The following is a 23857-nucleotide window of genomic DNA, read 5'->3' on the forward strand; positions in this document are numbered from 1 at the left end:
GACAGGGTTTTAAAGAGTTTTTACTTCTGCCTTCTTTCTCAGTTCAGTGCATAGCTGCAATAGAATTTAAACTACCTTCGACCCTCTAAAATTATCAGAATTGTTATCTCCAGCACTGAGATTTCAAAAGGGTTCTGATGTGGATTCCACTCAGTTTAGTTAGCATGACCAAAATAGAATTTGCTTATAATATGGTTTTCAGGGACAATGAAAATTATGGAACTTTGGGTTTCTTTTAATGAACTTTAAGAATGCTGCCATGAATAGTTTATTTATCCTCAAAAACAGAGCTGTGGAACGGGACCAACTAATCTACCCATAGTACAGAAGTAGTTGGGACCAGATGTCCAAACTCCATTTAAGGATCTAGGCTTTCATGTGCTATTTTTGACGACAGGTGTAGAAGGGAGATCCTGATGTTCTCTGGCTTTTTTGCTCTTCTTTATGCATCTTATGCATTGGTATAGGCTGCGTTTTACTCTGGCTTTCACCTCTCATTCTTCCTTTGAATATGTGGAATAGGTAGAATTAATAGATGTTAGGATTTGTTGTTATTGTTGGAGACACAACAGCTTAGTAGGAAACCCAGCTCTCTGTTTCAGTGGGCTTTGTGACATTCATTGAATTTATTGGTCTGCTGGGAACTGCACAGAGTCCTGTGTTCTTATCTCAAGTAAGTTTTGAAAGAGTTTTGTACCTTTTGAGGAACCATGACCTCAGATACTGTAATTGCCTTTGGGCTAATGAATGATTTTTCATTTCAAATAGTCCATACAATAAAGTTACACCATGTTCAAAATAAAAATATTTTTAAAAGCTTCTATATGGAGTGCCAAGGAATAGAGTAAGAATCTTCTGCATTATTTAAATCATACTTTACTTAAGAGTTAACAATACCCACTTGATCTATTAGTCTCTGGATTATAACATTTCTTCCATCCATTCTTTCAACTAAAAATGTTTTAGTGCCTGTCATGGGCCAGGCATGGATACAGAAGATAAAACATTAAACAGGAAAAATATCTTTCCTGCTTTCACAAAGCTTTTTGTTCCATGGAGGTTACAGGTAGCTAAATAAGCAATAACACAACAGTGTGATGGATTAGTGCTGTGGTTTGTGCACTTGGGGAGGCGGTGGGGAGTGGAGTAGGTAGGGAATGAACATGGAGACCACATAAGTGATGGGTTCAATCTAGGCCTGGTGGGTCAGAAAGAGCTTCCTGAAGGCAGTGATGTCTACACTAAATCGGACTTAGGTGTAAGTGTTAACTGAGCAGAGGGGAGGGTAAATTGCACTTCTAAAAAGTGTGGCTTCTAAAGTGAGATGAGTGTCTTTAACCATATTGCATTTAAACTCTTCTTTCAATAAAATTGTTTCTTATAGCTGTGCTTCACAAGCTGAGAGACTTGACTCTGAGCATATAAGATTAATTTTTGTATATCTAGTAGCATTTATCATGTTTGATTTTTGGCCATCTTCGTGTGAATTGCTAATGATGTGAAAATTTGCAAAGTATTAAATACGATGAAAAAGAAACAGCTGGATGTTCCAGATATTCATTATCCAGTCAAATTAAATTTTTAATATTTATAATGTTAACCTTTTTCAAACAAAAAAAGGAAAAAGAAAAGGTGATGATTCAACTCTTACTACCTTATTATCAATCTTTGCTTTGTAGACTACATTCTCTAAGGCAGGTAGCTTCCTAAAGAATTCTTACATGGTGCAGGGTATTTGGTAGATTATTCTAGGTAGCATAAGACCAATTACATCTATTTTGTACTGAGGCTATTGTCCTCATTTAGACCTGATAACTTCTGTATGAATTGATACCTTTTCCAGTACAGAGTAAACTATTCCACATCTAATAATTAGGTGTTCTTTTAACCTATTTTTACACATCTCTGAATCAAAAGACTAATCAAGGTTTTTGGTCTGCATGTTTGTTCTTTTATTTGGGTTTTTGTTTTGTTTCCATATTTATTTTTCTATCTTTTGAGTGAACTTGCCTGTCTTTAAAAATGATCTCTTATGTGAGGTAGATGAACTGCTTTAACCTCTGTAGTTTCTTCTAGTATTGAGTTCTGTGACATCTCTTAAATAAGTTTTGCTCAGTACCTATTCTACGATTTTACAGTCAGCTTCATAATTTGTGGGAGGCTTTTCACTTGGAAAACAATGTTCTCAGAAGCCATTTTCATTTCTTTCTTGTTTTTGCATGGAGCTAAAAGAGCTTTTTCTTAGTCTAGGTGATTGTTTAAAAAAAATACTATTCACTGCAGTTTCCAATTACTTGAACCTCTCCTTGATTATGAATTTCATTGTGTGTAGCAAATGTAGAAAGAGGTTGGCTCAGCTTAATTATGTAGTGGATTTATTGTGTGCCTGCCGTTCTTTCCTCTTACTCTCTTCAACTTCAGGAGTATATGCCCCCCTTCCCATATGCCAAGCAGCTTTCAAGAGAAAATCTCAGTCATTTCTTATTTGTCAAACATTTGAAAATAAGAACAATATTTGGAGAAACTCCTGAGGCAGATTGTTGGGGTGGGGTTTCGGAAAGGCAATATTTGTCTTAGGACTTTTAGAGAAAGGTTGCTACACATTGGGGAAGGAGGATGTTATTTTCTGGGGTGAGGGCTGGGTTGAGATGGGCAAGACACAGTTTGAGAAATTGGGAGTTTAAGAAGCTACTCTCTTACTGTTACTGTTTTTGCCCTGTGCTTTCTACTCTATCATTTAATCAACCATTATATATAACTCAGGACAGTTGTGAGCCTGTCATTTTTCAGAAGCGCCAAGATCTCTAAGAAGGATGAATAGCTCAGGATGCTATGAGGCTAAGATGAACCACCCTTGCTAGTAGGGTTCTCTGGCAGCTGCCCTAACTCTGGTGCACTGCAACTTTGTTTTCACTGAAAAGACCTTTGTGAGTGACTTCTTAGGATGTTTCTTTTTGTCATTTCACATTGAATTCACATAGAATGCACTCATGCCTAATGACTGCAAACTTTCCATCACTTGGTTACACCATAATTTCCTTGTCCACCTCCCTTTTAAAATTTTTAGATTGTACCCATGCTTAGGTTTTTGGTTCTTGTTTGATTTTATTTTTTATTACAAGTAATTTTAATGGGTTTTAATTTTTGTTATTGTAAGTAATTTTTAAAACTTGATAGTAAATTTTTTGAAGATTGTACCCATGCTTAGGTTTTGGGTTCTTGTGTGATTTGATTTTATTTTGTAATTATAAGTGATGTTTTGGTGGGCAGCTTTGTTGAAGACTGGGTTTTCTTTCCTTTGAAGTCATTTGAAGGACTAATGAAGAGTGAGACTAAACTGTAAAACTTCATTTTGCCAGATAGCTGGGACATTAGGTACATGCTTGGATAGGTGTTGATCTTAGATATTGAAAACTAATCAGGGAAAGTAGATTGAGAGAGAAATGGATGGGATTTGTTTCTGAGGAGCACAAAATGTTCTACATGCAGATTAGCTGTGAGAAAAATGCATAGCATAAACTCAACTTGTATGATGTTTAATTTTTTTTTTTTTTAATCTGGGAGAAGAGATATAATTATACCTTCTAAACTGCTGTGGAGCAGGGATTCTTAACCTGGGCTGTATGGATGAACTTTAGGGAAATCTTGAGATTTCGTGCAAAATGATGGCATGGGCGTGCATGTAGCACAGACACTCCCATGCAGTTAACTGGATGGATTTATGACCAGAAAATAGAGTGGGGCCAAAAACTTTTTGCCAGCCCCGAATGGTGTCGTAGTTATTTTACAGATGGAAACATATATGTGAAGTAGTGGTATGATGTGCAGTCTTCTGCCTTCTAGTTCTTCCTCACCACCGCCAGCCTTTTCTGATTATTAGAATTCTGATCCAAGAGGACCAGTTTTTTCCTCTCCTTTTGCAGTTATGTTTATAATGAACTCTGAGCCCATCAATCTTTTCTTAGATGAAATTGTTTTTACAAATTTGTTTTTAATACTGAGCAGCTAGAAAAGAGACATTAAGGACGTGGTACGTTTTCACTACCAATTCTACATGTGGCAGCCTTTGCTGACAGGAGAAAGCTGAGCACATTTTATGGAATGTACTGCAGTAATTAATCTACATTAGGACTGTTGCATGGTCTCGTAAATTAAAATTTATGGTAAGGGGAAAAGTCTCTGGCACAACATACTTGAATACCAAAGTGCCAGTACTTTAGGATGGGTATAAAGGTTTCTGAGAATGTTTCAAATGATCACAAGCTCATATATTAGGTTTAAATTATTTAGGAAAAAATCCAAGCTACATTTATGATATGAATGCAAGAAGGAGAGTTTTATACAAATAGGTGCCCAAAACTGGGCTCTCAGGCGCTAAACTCTTGTCTCTCACAGTAGCTTTCCACAGCCAGTTTAGCAGCATGTTGTAAAAGGACACCTCAGGGTTTATGTTGAAGGGCATATTCACTGTTCTCTACCTCCAGACACCCACCCTTAGCTTCCTTGCAGCTTTATCAGTCTTTGGTTCACCTGATTTCTTAACTTAGCATTCCAAAAGAAAGAGAAGAAAAAGCAAGAGGTTGAAAAGCTGCTCAGACAGTCTAATAAAGGGAGTGTGCTTTCTTCCAGCAGCCCCTTGTCCTTGCTTTTGTGAAATTTCTGAATAGGCTGTACAGTGATGTCAATCCCCTATTTTGTAATTTAACACATACAAACTTGCACAGCCCTAATCGTACATGAAGAAATGCAGCTGCCACAGAAGTTATTAGCTCTAAAATGAGGCATATGCCACTTTCTGGCTGCACAGTCTCTTGTTCAGAGTCAGGCTTACAGAATCCCCCATAATTTCAGTTGCCGTTTTATAACTTAATTATTGGAACTGTCTGCCCCAGCATCCTTGGAAGTTAAGTGCTCACTCCACTACATTGTGTTTCTACAAGGCACTGCATCCAGCAGGAGAGAAGTTGACAGATTTTCCCAGAAGATGTTTTTCTTCTATGTTGCCTTGGCCACAGCCATATCAGACAGCACTTGGAACTTTTTTTTTTTTTTCTTTTTCTGATGGAGTCTCCCTCTGTCGCCCAGGCTGGAGTGCAGTGGCGTGATCTCAGCTCACTGCAACCTCCGTCTCCCAGGTTGAAGCAATTCTCCTGCCTCAGCCTCCCGAGTAGCTGGGACTACAGGCATGCGCCACCATGCCTGGCTAATTTTTTTGTATTTTTAGTAGAGAAGGGGTTTCACCATGTTAGCCAGGCAGGCCGGTATTGAACTCTTTACCACAGGCAACTGCCTGCCTTGGCCTCCCAAAGTGCAGGGATTACAGGCGTGAGCCACCGTGCCCAGCTGGAACATTCTTGAAGTTTGGTGTAGTGGTTCTGATTACTGTGTCCTCGAAGCCCAGGAAGTGTGGTTTCTAGGTTACAAAGGACATTCTGACTTGTTTTGTTTGGATTTAATTCACGCATCATTTAAACTATGCTGTTTACCAGTGAGAGGTCTTCCTATTCATGGCAGGTACCAATGATTACCTTCCTTTTCTTGTGATAATATGTTATTTGCCCCACTCTTTCCCACATTTGTGAGTTTATTGGCTAAAGTGTCCTAAAAGCCAGAAAGGGAATTAAAAATTCAAGTGGAATAAGCCCTAGGAGTTCCCGCTACATGGAATAATATATCAGTGAATCAGTCTCTCTCCTTATGCCTTTCTCTATCAATATATAGAAATTTAAACTATGCCTGATCCTGGCAGAATGTTCTCAGAAGCATCTGTTTTACAAAAATAGTTGCTCTAGCAGGTGTGAGATATGAATTACATGAGGTTCTGTGAACCGAGAGACTGAATACCTTGCTCACATGCACCACTGCTTGTAGTTTTGGAATATTGATCTACACGCTGTATTATTATCAGCTTTGCAACAGGGAAAGTAGTTTTGTGAAATTAAGACTGTTAGAACAAAGGCAGGCTGCTTGGCTTTGTGGGGAAAACTGTGGGTTTGGGGATCAGACAGACCTGAGTTTGAATCTTTCTTTTACAAGTTATGGACCTTTGACAAGTTACTTAATCTCTGTGACCCAGCTTTCTTCATCAGTCGAAGGAAGATAATTTTTACCTTGCAAAGCTACTGTGAAGATCTAACGAGGGTAAAAAGAAAGTGAAATATGACATTGAATAGGGTCATTAATATGTAGTAATTATTTTAATTACTAACAGCAAAACTGGTAGGAGTTTGTAAATGAGTATATACATTGATAGGAATAAAACTTAATGTCCTCTAGGATATCTACTTTTCATTGTTTTCCTCATTGAAGTCATTCATTAAGTCCCCGGGTAGCACTAGGCCCTATATTCAAAACAGTTCGCAAAAATATCTTACAGCCTGGTTGAAATTAATGATGTAGTGACAGTAATGTCATGTAACATAGCCTATTCAAAATATTGATGGAGAGTCCATGTTACCAAATTGGAGTGTAGGAATGCCCCTACCTGTCTGTTCTCCTTTGACAGTCACATAATTTAGTCATTTGATAAACTGCTAGTTTACCATGTGACTGGCAGAGAGCAATAAAGAAGAGATACTGGACCCCAGCCCCTCATAGAGCGTATGCTCCCGCAAGAGAGACAGACCATAAGGAAGTAAACAAAAAGCAGACAAGAGGTGGTGACAGGGCCTTGAAAACAATAACTGATGAGGGAGAAATTGGGAGAGTTCACTTTAGCCAAGATAGTTAAGAAGAACCCTCTCTGAGGCAAAACCTGAAGAATTATTGCAAGCCACCTCTGGGAAGAAGGAATGATTCATCCTAGTGTTCTAATCATGGTTTGCGTAGACAATTATTATTTAAATATTTACCCTAATAGCATCATCATGACTGTACCATTCTGTGTATTCCTGTTAGGAGATTCCTTGGCTGCTTTTCACCTTATCATCATTCTACCCATGTGTCTATCCTGATTGTGATACTGACTTCATAGAAGGTGATGAGTATAAGAAACAGTTGCTAGTCTAGTCCATACAGTGGCAATTCATTAGAAAGGAGTGAGCCAGCATTGAAATTCTCATAAGAACAGAAAAGTGAAATTGAGATGGTCTGAGTACTCTAAATGAGGATGGGAAAGGTAACTCAGGTGATGTATTAAGGGGCATGTAGTTCTTTGGGGATAAAAAGAGAAAACTCTAATATGTTTTTATGCTTAATTTAATTAAGTTATAATGGGGGTATACTAACTCTTTTAAACTATACTTTTTTTATTGACTTTCTGCCTAGGAATTTTAGTTTTTACAGTAAACATGGAGTGAAAAATATAGTTTTCATATTTCCCTTCACTACCTCTGCAATTCCCCCTATTAGTAACATCTTGCATTAGTGTGGTAAATTTGTTACAATTGATGAACTAATATTGATACATTATTATTAACTAATGTCTGTAGTTCAAATTAGAGTTCACTTTCGGCATCACGTATCTTATGGGTTTTGACAAATGTATAATGTCATGTGTCCATCATTATAGTAACACACAGAATAGCTCATTGCCCTCAAAATCCTTTATGCTCCACCTATCTATCCTTCTCTTTCCGAATGCCTTGCAACCACTGGTCTTTTTATTGTATTCACAGTTTTGCCTTTTCTGGAATGCCATATGGGTGGAATCATATATGCAGCCTTTTCAGATTGGCTTCTTTCACTTAGCAATATATTTTTAAGGTTCCGCTATATCTTTTTGTGGCTTGATAGCTCATTTCTTTTTATCACTGAATAATATTCCATTGTATGGATGTATCACAGTTTGTTCATCTATTGAAAGACATCTTGGCTGCTTCCAAGTTTTGGCAATTATGAATAAAGCTGCTATAAATATTCATGAGCAGGTTTTTGTGTGGTAATAAGTTTTCAGCTCCTTTGGGTAAATATCAAAGGGCATGACAGCTGGATCACATGGTAGGGAGTATATTTAATTTTATAAGAAACTTTTAAACTCTCTTCCGAAGTGGCTGTAGCATTTTGCATTCTTACCAGCAATAAACGAGAGCTCTTTTTGCTCCACAGCCCCACCAGCATCTTGTATTGTCAACATTTTGAAATTTAACCATTTCATAATAATTTCTGTAGTTTAAAGAAAGCTGTTTTTAACTTTTAAAATACAGTAGACTGTGATAATAATATGCTTTGTCTTTTCAGATTTTGGTTATATGCTGGATTAAGTAGTATTCTGCCAAACATGAAATTCTAGCTTAGCATAGCCCTTCCTTATGAACAGGGCTGCCCTTTGAGGAACTGTCTTCTCAGCCTCTCAAAGTGAAGGTTCTTACCTGAGATAAGGCTAATAATAATATACTTAATTTTAATAAAAACATCAAAGACTATTGTTGCTTGCTGAGGACCTTAACCTAACAGGGACCCAAAACCTCTCTTCCCTCCAAGAACATTTGTCCCAGACCCCTACCCCATTCAGTATCCCTTCCTGAGTGTCCTAGCTCCCCAGGAGTTCTCTCATGAGCCATGATAGCGCCCTGTACTCCAGCCTGGGCTGAGCAGGACCCTGTCTCGGGGGGTCAGGGGACATCTCAAGTTAAAAGGCTTTCACCTTACATGGTAAAGACCAATATAATCCAGTTAACATCAACAGAAAAGTAAGATCATGCCCACCATGGGAAGTTGGAGAAGCTATAGTTAACATTTATAATGCATTTACTATGCATATATCACTTATTTAATCTCTCCATGAGGTAGATATTAGTCACATTTACAAACATAAAAATTGGCACTGCGTGACGTTCAGCAGTTTTCCCAAGTTTTAGGCAACTGCTAGGGTTTAAATCGGGTCAGACTGACTCTAAAGCCATTTTCTTTTCCTCTATACCACAATTTTGGAAATGACATATTTAATAACAGTGCTTGAATCACTGTTAAGTAACTGATTTTTAAAAGCAGTCATTTCAACATTAAACAGGGAAGGGGGAAAAGTAGATATTTTTGACATTATGCCATATGTACATTTCAGAGAACTTACCTGTAAAGTTAAGGGGATAAAAGGTTCCATGGTCACAGTGTCTTCCAGATATACTGAGTTAAACTTGATAGAGATGAAGTTACAATAAGATCCAGGCACCATGAACTAGATGTTATAAAATACCTTTAACAATAAACTTTTCAGGAAACTAAAGATTCTTCTTAATCACCTAGTCACGCTTTCTCCCAATTTTGTCTTCCAATCCTGTGTCTCAATGTTATCCACCAGGTTATTGTGTGTTCTGTGCCTTGCTGAAGACTAAAAGCATTCATTTTCCTGCTTTACCAGTCAAATAACCCTCTCAGAGCAGTAAGGTTAGTCTGATATGAATTGTTTTTAGTGAGCCAACAAAAGCTACTAGAACCAGGGGTCTGGTTTTTGGTTTTATTTCACACATTGCTTGTTTTATATGTCAGCAGCGTATAAAATATAAAAAAGGGATCTACTCTTTTTTCTCTAAAGGGCCAGATAGTAATCATTTTACACTTTGAGGAATACTCATCTCTTCCAGGGCAGTGGTAAGGCAACCGTAGATAATACATAAACAAGGGGGTGAGGCTGAATCATCAGTAGAACTTGATGTATAAAACAGGCACTGTGTGAAATTTGGCCCACAGGTATAGTTCACTGACCAGCCTTTCCTATTTAAAGTTGGTAATCCACTTTAAAGTCTTGGTTGAAAGCTTTATATACTTTGCAAAATTTACCTTCTCCTTCTCTTTGAAAATGGGAACCAGGCTGAGCATGGTGGCATGCACCTTTAGTCCCAGGGAGGTTGAGGCAGGAGGATTGTGTCAGCCCAGGTCAAGGCCAGTTTGGACAACATAGCAAGACCCCCATCTCTAAAAAGAAATAATAATAAAATGGGAACCACTTTTTGCCAGTCTCCAGTCTTTGAGGATCCTCTTCCATTCTTCATTGAATCAGAGATGACCAAATGAACAAGACGGTTTCCACATTCTCTAAGAACCCAGTATATAGTTCTCAAGAGTCAGGGATGTACTTCATTTAGAGTAGCTAGTGGCTTCATATAATCTTCATCCACTTTGTTTCTTTCCTGGATACCAGTGTTGCTTGTTTGTTTTTTCTAAAGGTCTTTCTCCTCAAAAGAAAACAAAAGTTATGAGTTGAGAATTTGCTTTTTGGTCTTGTTTTTCATCAACATTAGGTAGTTTGTGACAAAAATGAAAGCAATTTCAATTTTTACTTTTAATATTTTTGGCAAGTGCTGTATTTGTTTATTATACTCTTTGTTGAAATATTGTATCTGCTGGTGGCAAACCACCCTGCGTCTAAAGTCCAGGATAATGAGGGGAGATCCCACTGTTACTGCACGTCTTATGGAACCTGATATCTTTGTCTTGAAGTCATAGTCATTTGTTGGCTGTGCTACATGCTGTTAAAGAAAAAAATTCATGACACTTACTAAAGAATGGTAAGTCAAACTTTATTCAAGGGGTAGGGGCCACTGCAATGGGGTTTTTTAGTAGGGGCGAGAGATTGAGCTCAACTGAGAGTACAACTAGGACAAGTGAGAGTTATAGAGATTTACAGGGAGGGGTCATTAATGGAAAGTTATTAAGAAGGAACATCAGGGTTATGGAGGATTCTGGCTAAACAGATTCCACAGGATTATTACTGAAGGCAAGCCTGGGGGATGGGAAATTTGACCAGATATTAAGGGTGAGAGATTTTTGTTCAGCTGACTCAGCAGGATTCTTGCTAAAACTGGACTAAGAGGGCAGACCTGGACTAAAGACAAAGCCCAGTCAGAAAGAGGACTTATAATAGCCAGACTCAAGTTTGGTCAAAAGAGAGTATCTTTGTCAGTACTTCATTGAGGGTTAAGGCTTTGATGTGCTCACACATTTTAAAAAGGATAATAGATATTATTGCAAAGAACATCAAAATTACTCATTTTTGTTGAAGTGACATGCCAAGTTTTGATCTTTTTATAATCTTAAAAGTATTGTCTCATTTCTCAGAGTCTGAAGTTATTGGGTACTTCTTTTTTACAGTATAATTTCCCTTCTGCCATTAGCGTTTTAATTTTCACTGTGGCTTTGATCTCTTCAATTTCTTTGGAATTAATGATACAGTGTTTAGAGAAAAAAATACAACGCAGATTTAAATGTCTACTTACATACTGGCTTAAAATGAATCATCTGTGCTGCAAAGATAAGAATGTGGTTTTAGTTAGGGATCATTCTTTCTGACTCTATATGACATACAGTGGGTCAGTCAGATACTAAACAGTACAGAAGCTCAGCCCAGTGGGTTTATTCATGTCTTCAAGAAACATGTATTAAGCCCTTGGGTACCAAGGCAGTGTGGCTGCAAAGAACAAGACAAAGTTTTTGTCCTTAGGGAACTTGTAATCTAATCGAAGATAAGCACATAGACAGTTGCCATAAGGCATTTCAGATGGTGTGATAGAGATGGTGTGATGGAAGTATGCACAATGTGAGGGTAACCCTAAGAGTGCACTTGACTCAGATGAGAGTGGGTCAGGGAAGGCTTCCCAGAGCTGGATCAGGTGAAGGAGGGCAACGAGTGAGGATGGTTGCAGAAGCCCTAGAAAACATAGATGGATTTGAGAGATGATCAATTCAATTAAGGTTATAAATTTGAGAGATGATCAATTCAATTAAGGTTATAAAAGAGAAGGTAGCTCAAGGGTGACTTCCAGGTTTTTAGTAGGGGAATAGTCCTTTTCACTTAGAAGGGAAATAAATACAGGAAGAACAGATTTGGGGAAAACATGTAATAGAAGCATGTTTACTTTGAGGTGCAGGTAGAAACATCCAGGAGCTGGTTGAATATGCTGATCTGGTGATCTGGAAAAAACGCTAGGCTAAAATGCATATTTTTAAGTCATTAACATTGTGGAAGATTGTGGAAACACTGAACTGCATGAGAATACCGAGAATGAATATGTAAGATGAGGATAGTTGAGGCCCAAGGATGGAACCTGGGGAAATGAACATTTATGTAATGGATAGAGGAAGAGGAAACTGGGAAGGTACAATCAGGGAGGTTGTAGTCAACCTTTAAGTATTTTAAATTTAGATGATTGCTGATTACATCTCATATGGAAGTTGCAGTCATGGTAAAATTTAAACTGTCCATTGACAGGGCGTTAACTCAGCAGAAGTTGTGTTTGAAAAAACAAGTTACTGGGTTTAGCCATAATTTGGCCACTTATATAATTTTTAAAAACATGCAAAGCCAAAATTTAGAACACTGAAACTTGTGATATTAAAAACGGAGGATTAGTCAGCAGACAGGAGCCTGTGCACCCACAGACTGGATTGAGTGTTCTGGGGGTGCTCCCACACGTGACACTCTCCTCTGTTAACTCTGCTGGAAGTCGAATTAGAAGCAAAATCCATTGAAATGTTGCCTGTTTTGTTGCAGTGATGGTAATTCTTGGGGCTTTGAACAACCCTAACCGTCATTATTTTTACTATTCAGATGAATGGACCTTTATTGAATGAATTCTTTAAGTCATCTTCAGAAATGAATACAAGGAGCCCCAGACCTCAAAAAGCTAACCATTTAGTAGGCAGAAGAAGAAATCTATACAAAATTACAATGCACAAGGTGGAATCCTTGAGGAAGAGGTATCATTTGAACTGGCTTTTGAAGGATAAGGGAGGTTTAGATAGTTAGAAAACAGAAAAGGGAATTCCAGATGGAGATAAATGAAACTGAGAAGCTAGGGCATATTCAGGGAATAGAAAGGAGCCCCAAAGAACAAGGGGTATATTAAGGGGGACTAATGCAGAACAGGTTACAGAGGCAGGCTTATACCAGATCATGAGACTCTTTAAAGATTTTACTAATAATCTTTCTAGAGAACCACTGAAATTTTTATGAAAAAGCCAAGACCAAGCTGTGCTTGACAGAGACTGCTTCTCTAAGCATGCTTACAATGGGCTTCAAAGAGAAATGTTATACATGAAGGTTTTATAAATGATATTTCAACAAGAACTTTTATTTAAGATGACTGGTTCTTAATTTGTTTTGTATTTGAGGGGAGAGTGGGCATGGAAACCATTATTGAATGGCTTCCTAAGAAGGCTGATATATAAGACTGAAAAGTAAAATTATCAGGAATTCTCACAGGTTTCTCCATGTGATCCATGGAGCACTATTTTCTATCCTGGAATGATGACTTCCAACCTTTTCATCATCACAAGACAAGCTTTTGTGTATCCATTTTCACAAAAATTTCAAAATCATCAAAATAGAATTTCCCTGTCATCGTCTGTTTTGTTTTCAATGATAATGGTCCCATGTTTTAAAAGATTTTTGTCTCTCAAGAAAGTTAATATTTCACATTTGTTTCATTAACAAAGATGTAATTTTCAGTTCATCCAAGTATCTGAAGTATTGAGCGTTTACAAAGCTCAGTTAATATAATTCTAGCCAAAAGCAAAGAAATCCCACAACTTAGTCTTTGCCACACAATTGCAGATTTTTAAAAAAGTATTGAAAATAACCCATGATTCATATATCTTGACCTAAGCAGTCTCACCTTTATTCCCATACATCTGTAGACACAGGGACCCTAAGTTGGAGATCAGGTTATCACAGGAACAGAGATTATGTAGCATACCTACTCTGTCATCATCTGTTCAGATTACATATTACATGCTGATTTTTTCTCTGTTGTATGATACGTCCTTTAAATGGCACACCAGACATTACTAATAAAGTCTTTACTATTTGGATTATTGAAAGACTCACATCTCTGAATTCTTTAGCTCTACTTCTTATTTTTATAGCAGTAGTAGGGCATACCTACTCTGTATGCTTCTGAGCCTTGTGGAATTAAAAAGAATAATTGACGTATACCTAGCTACCCAGAACTTCAAATTTAATTTTTTTCTTTATTGCAAAGAGTAATACAGGCTCATTACAGAAAAATGAGAAGACATATATAATAGCAAAAAGAAAATTAAAAAAAAACTTCCAAACCTTTTTCTATGCAAGCTTACATATAGACTTTTTAAAATACAAATGGACTCTCTCTTTTTGTGTTGGTTTTATAATGTTGTCAGTGTCAAAAGCAATTCCTGAAATATCATTTTTAATAGCTGCATAGTATCTCATTTCTAATTTTATAACCTATTCAATCCTTTATGGTTGGACTTTGGGATTTCTAACTTTCTGAAATTAAAAGTAGCTATCCCTTGAATATCCTTGTGCCTAAATCTTTGTCTAGATCTCTAATTATTTCCTTCAGATAAAGTCCCAGAAGAAAAATTGCCAGGTATATATATTTTAAAGACTTTTGAAGGGTACTGCCAAATTGCCCTCAAGAAAGATTGTGCCCATTCACTTTTCCACTCACGAGTTTACATTCTAATTGAGAGTTAAGATGCATACAGTTGGAAAAGAAAATCGATTTAGTATCATGAAATAGCAATCTTAGGTGCAAAATGACTAATAGATAATTGGCGCTTTTCCAATTCAGAAGAGATCACTTTTAATAGGCAGATTTGTACCTTTCATGGGAGATAAGGAATTGGAGATGGGTCTTGAAGGACAATGGGAAGACCCAGAAGAGGGAGGTGCCACATTTACAGCAAACACGGGTGGAAATGCCCAAGTGTCTGCCGATCTCACGAGTGAGGGCCGTGCTTGAGGAGTGAGGGACTGGGAGGAAGGCTGACCTGAACATGCTAACTTCAGGTTTTCCTCTGGCTCTTTTGTTTCTTGTGAAATTAACACTGTTATTCTGGGGTGATGACATAACTACAAGTGTCTGAAAAAATTAAAATGTTGAAACCAGGAAATCAACCCTATTAAAAAATCAGTTCAATTTCTCGGAGTATTTTGATGTTTGGTTTCAGAAAATTTAGAAATTCAGAAAGTTATATTCCATTTAAAACTCAATTACAAATAAAAATTTTAAAATTGAATTCACTTTCCAATGTTGTATCTTGTTTTCTTAATTATTAGCAATGAGTGAGTTGTTTGGCTCAGGTGGTTGCTTTGGTTATCAAGACAAGGTTTTGTGTATCCATTTTCACAAAAATTTCAAAATCATCAAAATAGAATTTCCCTGTCATCATCTGTTCAGATTACATATTACCTGATGATTTTTTCTCTGTTGTATGATACGTCCTTTAAATGGCACACCAGACATTACTAATAAAGTCTTTATTATTTGGTTTATTGAAAGACTGTTATCTCTCAATTATTTAGCTCTACTTTTGATTTTTATAGCAGTAGTAGGCCTTTTGGTGTGCTGAGTTAAGCCATGTTTTTGCTTTTTAAGATGTGCTTTATCCATTACGTTGCACTGTCTTAATGCTGAGCAGTGATATGTTTGCTTTTGACCCTTGCCTCGAACATTTAAAGAATGTGGCAAAAATCTTAAGTCCCACAGAAGTGCTGACACGAAGATAAAATGCAGAGCTCAGGCTTGGACTCGCCCCAATTTTGAAGGAACCTCCTCGTTGTCAGTCATCTCAGGGACCTCCTTACCTCCCTCGGCTTAGTGGAGAACATTGATTTCACTCCTTTTTCGACCTCTATTGCATTTTCAGTATTTCAGTGGACCTGTTATCTTCAGAATGTTTTACTACCTATTTGATAAATGGCACCAGTGATGTGCTGCCCCCATGGCTCCTAACAGAACTCATGGTTGACAGATGCAAGAGCCCCTCCCAGAACTTGCAGAAAATAATTTAAAAATCAAGAAACTGGAATTCTCTATTACATATATTAGATTGTTAACCCATCAGAAAGAAGTCCCTGTCCCTAATTGGATGCAGTGAGCTCCAGGTGAACATTAGCTAGACTGGGTCAGAACCCCACTGCCTGCCTGATTCATCCAGGATGTAAATAAAAGGGAGCCCTCTAGTGCCACTCCATTTGGAAGAGGCCTTCCTGAAGAGACCAGATAGTGGCTATAGTTTGCTTTCTGCTTCCTAATTACTTTCTAGGTTTGTTATATTATTCCCCTTTTGGTAATTTATCTGTAGAATGCCTATACTTTTGTTTAATAATTAACTTGTTATACAGATTGCTGCTTATTTGCTATAGAAAGTAGTATAAAGGGCCTTTCTAGAATTTGAAGTGATCCACAAAGCAGCAAAGCTGCCTATTGTGAAAATACTTGGACTACATAAATTTTCTACTTTTATTATTCAAACCACCTATTTCCTGCAGGGCATGTAATGTGCAGGAGCACATTAACAGAGGATGTAATAGACAGCCCACTAATTAGGCCATTTCTGATGAGCTGACCTGAGATGCACTTGACGTATAGGCAGAGCAAATACCCGTATTCCCTTGAACCAGATAGATCCTGGCACTATAACCCTGTGGGATTGTCACAGGACTGGCCATACTCATAAGAAGATTAGGGCTCAATGCTTTTTTTTAAGGCTCTCTTTCACTAAGAATTATTTTAATTCTCTGCTGACTGAATTTATATCACAGGGAACTCTTTCATGTTCATCTCTCCAGGCACTCTTTTAAAATGCAGTGATTTGTGGCTTTAAATAACCTCATAGTGCCATCTAGTTTGTCTTTCCTCCAATGGTGAAAGAGAATGGCTGAGTCAGAGCATTGGGCACTTCTGGGAGGAAAATGGAGGAATTATGTCCAGTTTTGCATCAAGCTGGTCATAAATGGATATGCTGATTAGGCACATTCACTTTGATATCCAGGCTGTCTTCGTAAAGAGTAATCCAGGCCATTGGAAGTTGAGCAGTTTGTTCTCTTTCAGAACACATCATGTGCTTGGGATATAATGTAATATTTCTGTGATTTTTTTATTTATTTTGCTGATTAGATATAGTGAATGTGAGAATTTAAAAGGGAGTAGTTTTTAGAAATTTAACATGTATTGAGCACTACTGTGTGTTCTCATTTATATAAGTTCATTTAATTCTCACAATTTTAAGTAAATTATATAATCCTTCTCTTTACAAATAAGAAAACTGAGGGTTAGAAGTGTTAATTAAAGGTCTGACTGTGTTGATGTCAAACCAGTGCTCTTTCCACAGTTCCTGGCATTTAAATGTTGACTGAGTCAACTCTAACTGCTTTCAAAAGCCTGCCTTGGGGGCTGGATTCAGTATCATTCATATCTGAGTTTGAATCCCATGGGTGTAATCTTGGTCATTTAACCTCTCTTCACCTCATTGCAGAGTGAGACTAATGCACTCCACACTGAGGGTGGAGTGAATATAAATGACATAATCTATGTAAGGTATTTAGCGCAGTGCCAGACTCTGAGGAAGCCCTGGATTCATGGTTGCTACTACTAATAGATGGACTTTTTATTTTGTTTTAAACATATATCCAATAATTGGGTCATCTTGGAATAGATAATATCTCAAAATGCTTTGAGGAGAATGTTTTGCTTTTTCTTTTGTTTTTAGCATATCAAGTGATTTCCTCAACTTTCAGAAATTAGCTTTGTTTTTATGATCTATGTCTTGGGTATGTACTTAATACTGCAATAATGTTTGCTTTCTTAAGGCTATCTGTATCTTTGATACAGATTTTTAAATGGAGGAAATTTATTTGATGTCTTAACTAATCTGTAATTTAACATCTCAGGTTCTATTTTATGCATGATCTCTAGATCACAACTTAATGCAACAGATATTAGAAGCAGTACCTGGTGTCCAGATAGCTGTTAGCTTGCACACTGCTACCTAAAGATAACCTGACTTTCAGTAGAGGTAGTTTGACGTGGCAGGACAAGCATACACTGGAGCCAAACATACCTGTGGTGCCTCTCAGTGTCCTCAAATTGTGGATGATACAGCTGTAACTTCCTAGAATGATTGTGAAGATTGGATGACCCAGTGTGAACAAAGTACCTTGCATGTGCCTGGTGCGTGGTAGGACCTAGCTACTGATGGGAAGGTACTTACTAATTATACAGATATCTTGATGTTGCCATGGTTTCCTTCATTCTTGAATAATATCACTTTACCAACTCTCTGTTAATTTTGTCCTATTTTAAATGTTTGATTTCATACTGAGTCTAAAGTAAATCTTTGGATTTCTTCTCACCAGTGATACCAAGAAGAAGCAGGGGATGAAGAAGAGGAACAACAGTGAAGTGGAGGACATAGGACCAACAAGTCATAACAGAAAGAAGGCCAAGTGGGACCCTTTAGAGCCTTTGGATACCGGCCTGTCTTTAGCAGAGGATGAAGAGCTGGTGTTACATCTGCTAAGAAGTCAAAGCTAAATACTTCCTGCACCTGCCTTCTCCTTGAAACCTTGGTTACGATTGTGTAGGCAAGAAGTTGAAAAACAGTTGATTTGGGGGCACTTAGGTACCATATGCCCCATTCCCAAAGGGCACATTTCTGGATAGAAGTGATCGTATCTCCAAGTCCCTCTCGCAGGACATGCTTTGTGCCATCACTGAGCATACTCAGATCGAGGGTGGATGATGCCATTTCCTGACCCCGTTTTCCAGCATGTGTTCTGTTAGATTTTTACCCATGAGTTCCTACGCCTTGTCATTGGAAACACTGCCTTTGTTTTACTGGCAAGTTCTGGAGCTCTTGTGTCATTGTTAGAAATCCCTGTCTTGCTTACTGTACAGAAGTTTCTGTTACTGTTAAAATTGCTCATGATTTCGATGTATTTAATATTTTCAAAGAGACTATGATGGACCAGCCCTGAGAAAGAATGAGTATTTTTGAATTGAGATGATCAATAAAAAACATATTTCCTATAAAAGAAAGAATTAATGTTTGCATTATGTCCAGTAACATAAGAGAACTCTCACAGGAAGCTTCTTAAGATTAAAGTGCTTGGCCATTTCCTCAAACTGTGAATTTGTCATATTCTTAAGTTAGCCTGTTCTCAAGGATATCATTTAACTTAACACTTGCAGGTTTGCTAGCGATCATTTATAAAATCGGTAGAAGTTCTGAATACGAGGACTGACTAAAACATGGCCTCTCACTGTGCACGTGGCAGCTGCAGGTCCTCTGCAAGTGCTCCAGTCAGCACCTACCACAGAGCCCCACCCAGACTCAGCTCCTGGTAATGAGTACGACGCAAAACAAGACAGAGCCTCTTTTTTGTTACAAATAACTCAGATTCTTCAAGGGGAAAGAATATGGTAAAGAAATGAGTCTTGACATGAAACTGATTTTATAGATTTGCCACCTTCTCATGATTCTGTCCCTTTCCTATTTTCCCACTCCGTGCACAAACATTTTCAGTAACAGGTGCAAATAAATTATAAATACAAGGAAGAGGAATGATGGCATTACACCTGGGTATCTCAAACCTTTTCAACTCAGCCTAAGTCCATGTTTGTCTCAGAAAAGTTTCTCCTCTTTTATTTGATATCCTCGTGAGCCTGCACCAACATCATTTCACCATCAAAATGAAATCAGGTGACACCTCAGCTTCTCCCTCTTCCCACTCTTTGCTTTACTAGTTCTTTTGATGCCTCTTCTGTAACAACTCTTTTTTCTTTTTGAGACGGAGTTTTGCTCTTTTTGCCCAGGCTGGAGTGTAATGCCATGATCTCAGCTCACTGCAACCTCCACCTCCTGGGTTCAAGCGATTCGCCTGCCTCAACCTCCCTAGTAGCTGGAATTACAGGCGCCCACCACCATGCCTGGCTAATTTTTTGTATTTTTAGCAGAGACAGGGTTTCACCATGTTGGTCAGGCTGGTCTTGAACTCCTGACCTCAGGTAATCTGCCCGCCTCAGCCTCCCAAAGTGCTGGGATTACAGGCGTGAGCCACCGTGCCTGGCCACAGCGTTCTTATCCATTGTTTCTTCCCTATTCTCACAGCTGCTGCCTTTAGTCAGAGTTCAGTCTCCCATCATGATCTGCTGAGACCCCTGCAAGATCTGCCTGGCCACTGTCCCTCTGCTCTCACATTTCTCCTACCCAGCTTTCCCCTGGTGCTCAGAATTCTCTTCACAGCACATGGATCCCAGCACACTTCTCTCCAGCTGTTCCTTCTATTATATTACAGTGCCTATCATGCAATGTTACAGACATTTGTTTATATGTCTGTTGCCTCTTTTATATGACAAGTTTCTTGAAAGAGCAAAAGGGCCATGTTTCATCCCCAGAGCCAAACACAGCAACTGCCCTATAGTTGCTTAGTGAATTAATGAGGAGACATTTTAAAACCAGCTCAATTTTTAAAGATCTCTTGTAGCACATTGCCCTACCACTTCTCGTAGGAAGGATATAGAATGATACAAATGAGAACTAGATGAAATGGCTATATAAAGAAGAAAGGGGAAAGTAGATGGGGAAGGAATTCAGTGGACAACAACCTGGGTAGATTTTTTAAATTAGAGTTTCTGGCCGGGCATGGTGGTTCATGCCTGTAATCCCAGCATTTTGGGAGGCTGAGGCAGGAGGATCACTTGAGGCCAGGAGTTTGAGACATGCCTGGGCAACTTTGTGAGATCTTGTCTCTACAAGTAATTTAAAAATTAGCTGGGTGTGGTGGTGCATACCAGTGGCCTTAGCTACTTGGGAGGCTGTAGTGGGAGGATCACTTGGGCCCAGGAGATCGAGGCTGCAGTGAGTTGTGATGGCATCACTGTGCTCCAGCCTGGGTGACAGAGTGAGACCCTGTCTCAAAAAAAAGAGTTTCTGATACAGGATCTCTTGGCCTTAAATATTTTCAAAAGACATAAAGATGCAGGAGTATGTAAACTGAAGGCTTACCATTGAATTTGCCCTGTATGGTTTCAGATAGTTTTTCCTGACCCAAGTAAGGAATTAAGGCAGTTTACTCCCTATGTATAAATATTGAATAAACATATTGCAAGGCCTTTAGTTCATAGACTAGTTTGAGCTGTATTCTGTCGCTGGAACTGAATGCATCCTGACTAATGTATACGTTGTAGGGGATTTTAGTGTGCAGATTTTTGAAAACTAATTCTAAAGATCAGAATAGTGCTAATAGAAAACTTGAGTAACAAATATGTTTGTAAGTGGGCTAAATTAGCCACTGTTTTGGCTCCTGTCATTTGTACCATGTGTGTATGGTTAGTGGTAATAGACGCTGTTTTCTCTGACATCAGGGGTGGGTACCTGGTTAAAATCTGGCCAGCCATCAGAACCCGTCTCCTAGAGACAGAGATTGGCACAGCCGTAATACCCAGGTGGGGACAATTAGACTCCTTCCCTGCAAGTGATAAGAAATTCTGTACCCATGGTGAGTTACTGTGAAGGGAGGATGTAGACCTAAGGCCTTGGGCTGCCTCTGAGAGAGTGGGGAGAATAAGACCAACACACTGAGGTGAGCAGAGTAATGAGATGAAGAAAAAGCCCCAGATGACGTTGTTTGAGCTCCTGGGCTTCACCTGAATGTATTTCATGGACTTCGCAGTTGTGTCATGAGTAAGTACATTTCTTTTTTGCATAAAATATTTTGTGTTATATTTCTGTCCCTGGAACTGAATGGATCCTAACATACGTGTCCGAGGGGCTTTTACTTTGCCAATTTTGAAAACTAGTTAAAGCATCAGAATAGCACTGGTAGAAAACTCATGCAACAATGCATGATGGATTGTATTTTGCACAGCAAATACTCACTCCAGCCCCCTCCCTCCCTTGGGAAACATTCTTAACAGCTCACCAATATTGGGCTTGGTCATGTGACCTGCTTTTAGCCCATAGAACACAGTAGAAGTGACTGTGGGCTGGTCACACGCAGAGCTTTGAAGCTGCATTGATGTTTCCATCAGTCCTGCCTTACACCTTCAGATCAGCATGAACCGGAGAGAAGACACTCCTCAGTCTGGGCCCAAGGTGAGAAGGCAGGTGAAGCAGACTTACAGCCACCTCTCAAACCTGCAGAACAACAAATCCACTGAGACTTGGGGGTTTATTACAGTAAAGCCTGACTAATACACGAGGTGAGAGAAACACATTACCAGTGAGCAAGAGCCGTCATTCATTCGACAAATGTTAATAAATTCAGCAACTCCCATATACCAGGCCCTGTGCTTGTGAGAGATACAGTTCCCTCCCTTGCTACTGTGTAGTGGGGGGAAAGAGAGAAGCAATTTCATAATTTGAGTGCACCTTGAAAAGAGCAGACAGAAAGAGGAAGATTGTTTGAGTGAGGGAATTCTTGCTGGAATGCAGGGAAGAAGGGAGGACATAGGTAGTTGCTTGGTCTAGGACCCAGACAATAATTCTTGTTTGATGCTTAATGAAGGCTAAGGGGCCATTCATCAGACTCATGTAAAATGATCCCTAAAATTACATAAGTCTCTGATGGGTTCACCCAGCGGCAGAACCCTTTGGAGGACTGCCATCTCATAAGCTTAATATGGCATTTTAGATTTGTTTGGGGCTGTAAAAAATTGTTAAGTTTAATTAAATGTAATTAATTTTGTTACACAACATTTGAAATATGCTGAACATGAAAAGTCACCTCAACTGCCAGAGGCTGCAGGTGTTCGTAGGAAGTGGGGGGAGGGAGGGAAGATGGGAGGTGGTGGTGTAGGTGAAGGGGAAAGAGCCTGCAACCCAGATTTCAAACCGTGTTTCATGTCTTTTAAGACCACTTTAACTAGACATGTAATCACAGTGTGATTTTCTTCCACAGCCCCTGCTGATCCGACAGCCCAGGGCAGACATGTTTTATACCATATTACCTAGTGCCCGCTGACTCAGAAATTCTAACCCATTAGCCTGTGAGGGAGGCTGGTGCTTTCAAAAGCTCTGCCCAAACAGGGGTGAATTGAGTGAATAACTTTTTTACTCTCAGAAACTGAAATTTAGGTAGTGAGCAAAATTGGAAGGTTATGAGACAGACCAGGGAGCACATGATAGGCAAAAAGAGCTCAAATTAGAAGTTAGTTAAAACTATAGGTGAAAAAGAACTGGCAAAAAGACAAGAGTAAGTGGTGAGGGACCCCACTGGTCATAGGACCAGAAGCAATGCACAGAGTAGTGAATCCTGGTCAGAGCTGTCTGGGGAAGACTCCCAGATCCAAGCTGACCCCCTGGTTCTTGTCTCCATGAGGCTTCACCTTTTCATGGGTCTTCTTGGAGTCCCGTATAAGGCTGTCTCCTCTGCCTGAGGCGTAAGACCCCGTTGTCCTGCCTGAGCTAGGCTTAGTGAGTCTTTGGGTTTTTTGACCCCAAAGAGCTTCAGTAAAACTCAGAATAGTCCAATGCAGTGCTTCTTAGATTTTAATGTGTATAGGAATCACCAAACTTAGCAGGTGTGTTTTTTAACCATCCTGTGTTGCTGACTTCTCTAGGAAGCAGTTCCTTTGGTCTCCAGGCCATTCCCCCACATCGTTGTGATGGAGTTTTCAATGAAGCAAGGCTCATTATTCTATTCTATTTATTTATTTATTTATTTATTTAGGAGATGGAGTCTCACTCTGTCACCCAGGCTAGAGTGCAGTGGCACGATCTTGGCTCACTGCAACTTCCGCCTCCCGGGTGTAAGCAATTCTCCTGCCTCAGCCTCCTGAGTAGCTAGGACTACAGGTTCCCGCCACCATGCCCGGCTAATTTTTTTGTATTTTTAGTAGAGACGGGGTTTCACCATGTTGCCCAGGCTGGTCTCGAACTCCTGAGCTCAGGCAATCTGCCCGCCTCGGCCTCCCAAAGTGCTAGGATTACGGGCGTGAGCCATCGCGCGCGGCCTCATTACTCCTTTTAAAGTGCACACTCTGATTCGGTACTTCGGGGTGGGGCCTGAGATTGTGCATTTCTAACAAACTCCCAGGAGATGGTGATGCTGCTGGCATATTTGAGTAGCAAGGTTCTAGTGGAATTCAGAGAGTTATTAGTGTCATTATTCACAGATACAGATTCAATCTGAGTTCTGGAAACAGATGGC

The 23857-nt window shown here is 39.0% G+C and overlaps 1 protein-coding gene across 1 annotated transcript in view; it reads left to right on the forward strand.

Annotated features, from left to right (window-relative positions):
* DDX10 (DEAD-box helicase 10) overlaps positions 1-18743 on the forward strand; it is a 285778-nt gene extending 267035 nt beyond the window's left edge. Inside the window, exon 19 of the mRNA XM_054438369.2 lies at positions 18062-18743. Within this exon, the coding sequence (XP_054294344.2) occupies positions 18062-18239 (178 nt within the window). The 3' untranslated portion in view covers positions 18240-18743. The remainder of the gene's footprint in view (positions 1-18061) is intronic.
* The last annotated feature ends 5114 nt before the right edge of the window (positions 18744-23857 follow it).

The sequence above is a fragment of the Pongo pygmaeus genome, chromosome 9, assembly GCF_028885625.2.
Source record: "Pongo pygmaeus isolate AG05252 chromosome 9, NHGRI_mPonPyg2-v2.0_pri, whole genome shotgun sequence".
In the NCBI taxonomy this organism is placed as follows: Eukaryota; Metazoa; Chordata; class Mammalia; order Primates; family Hominidae; genus Pongo; species Pongo pygmaeus.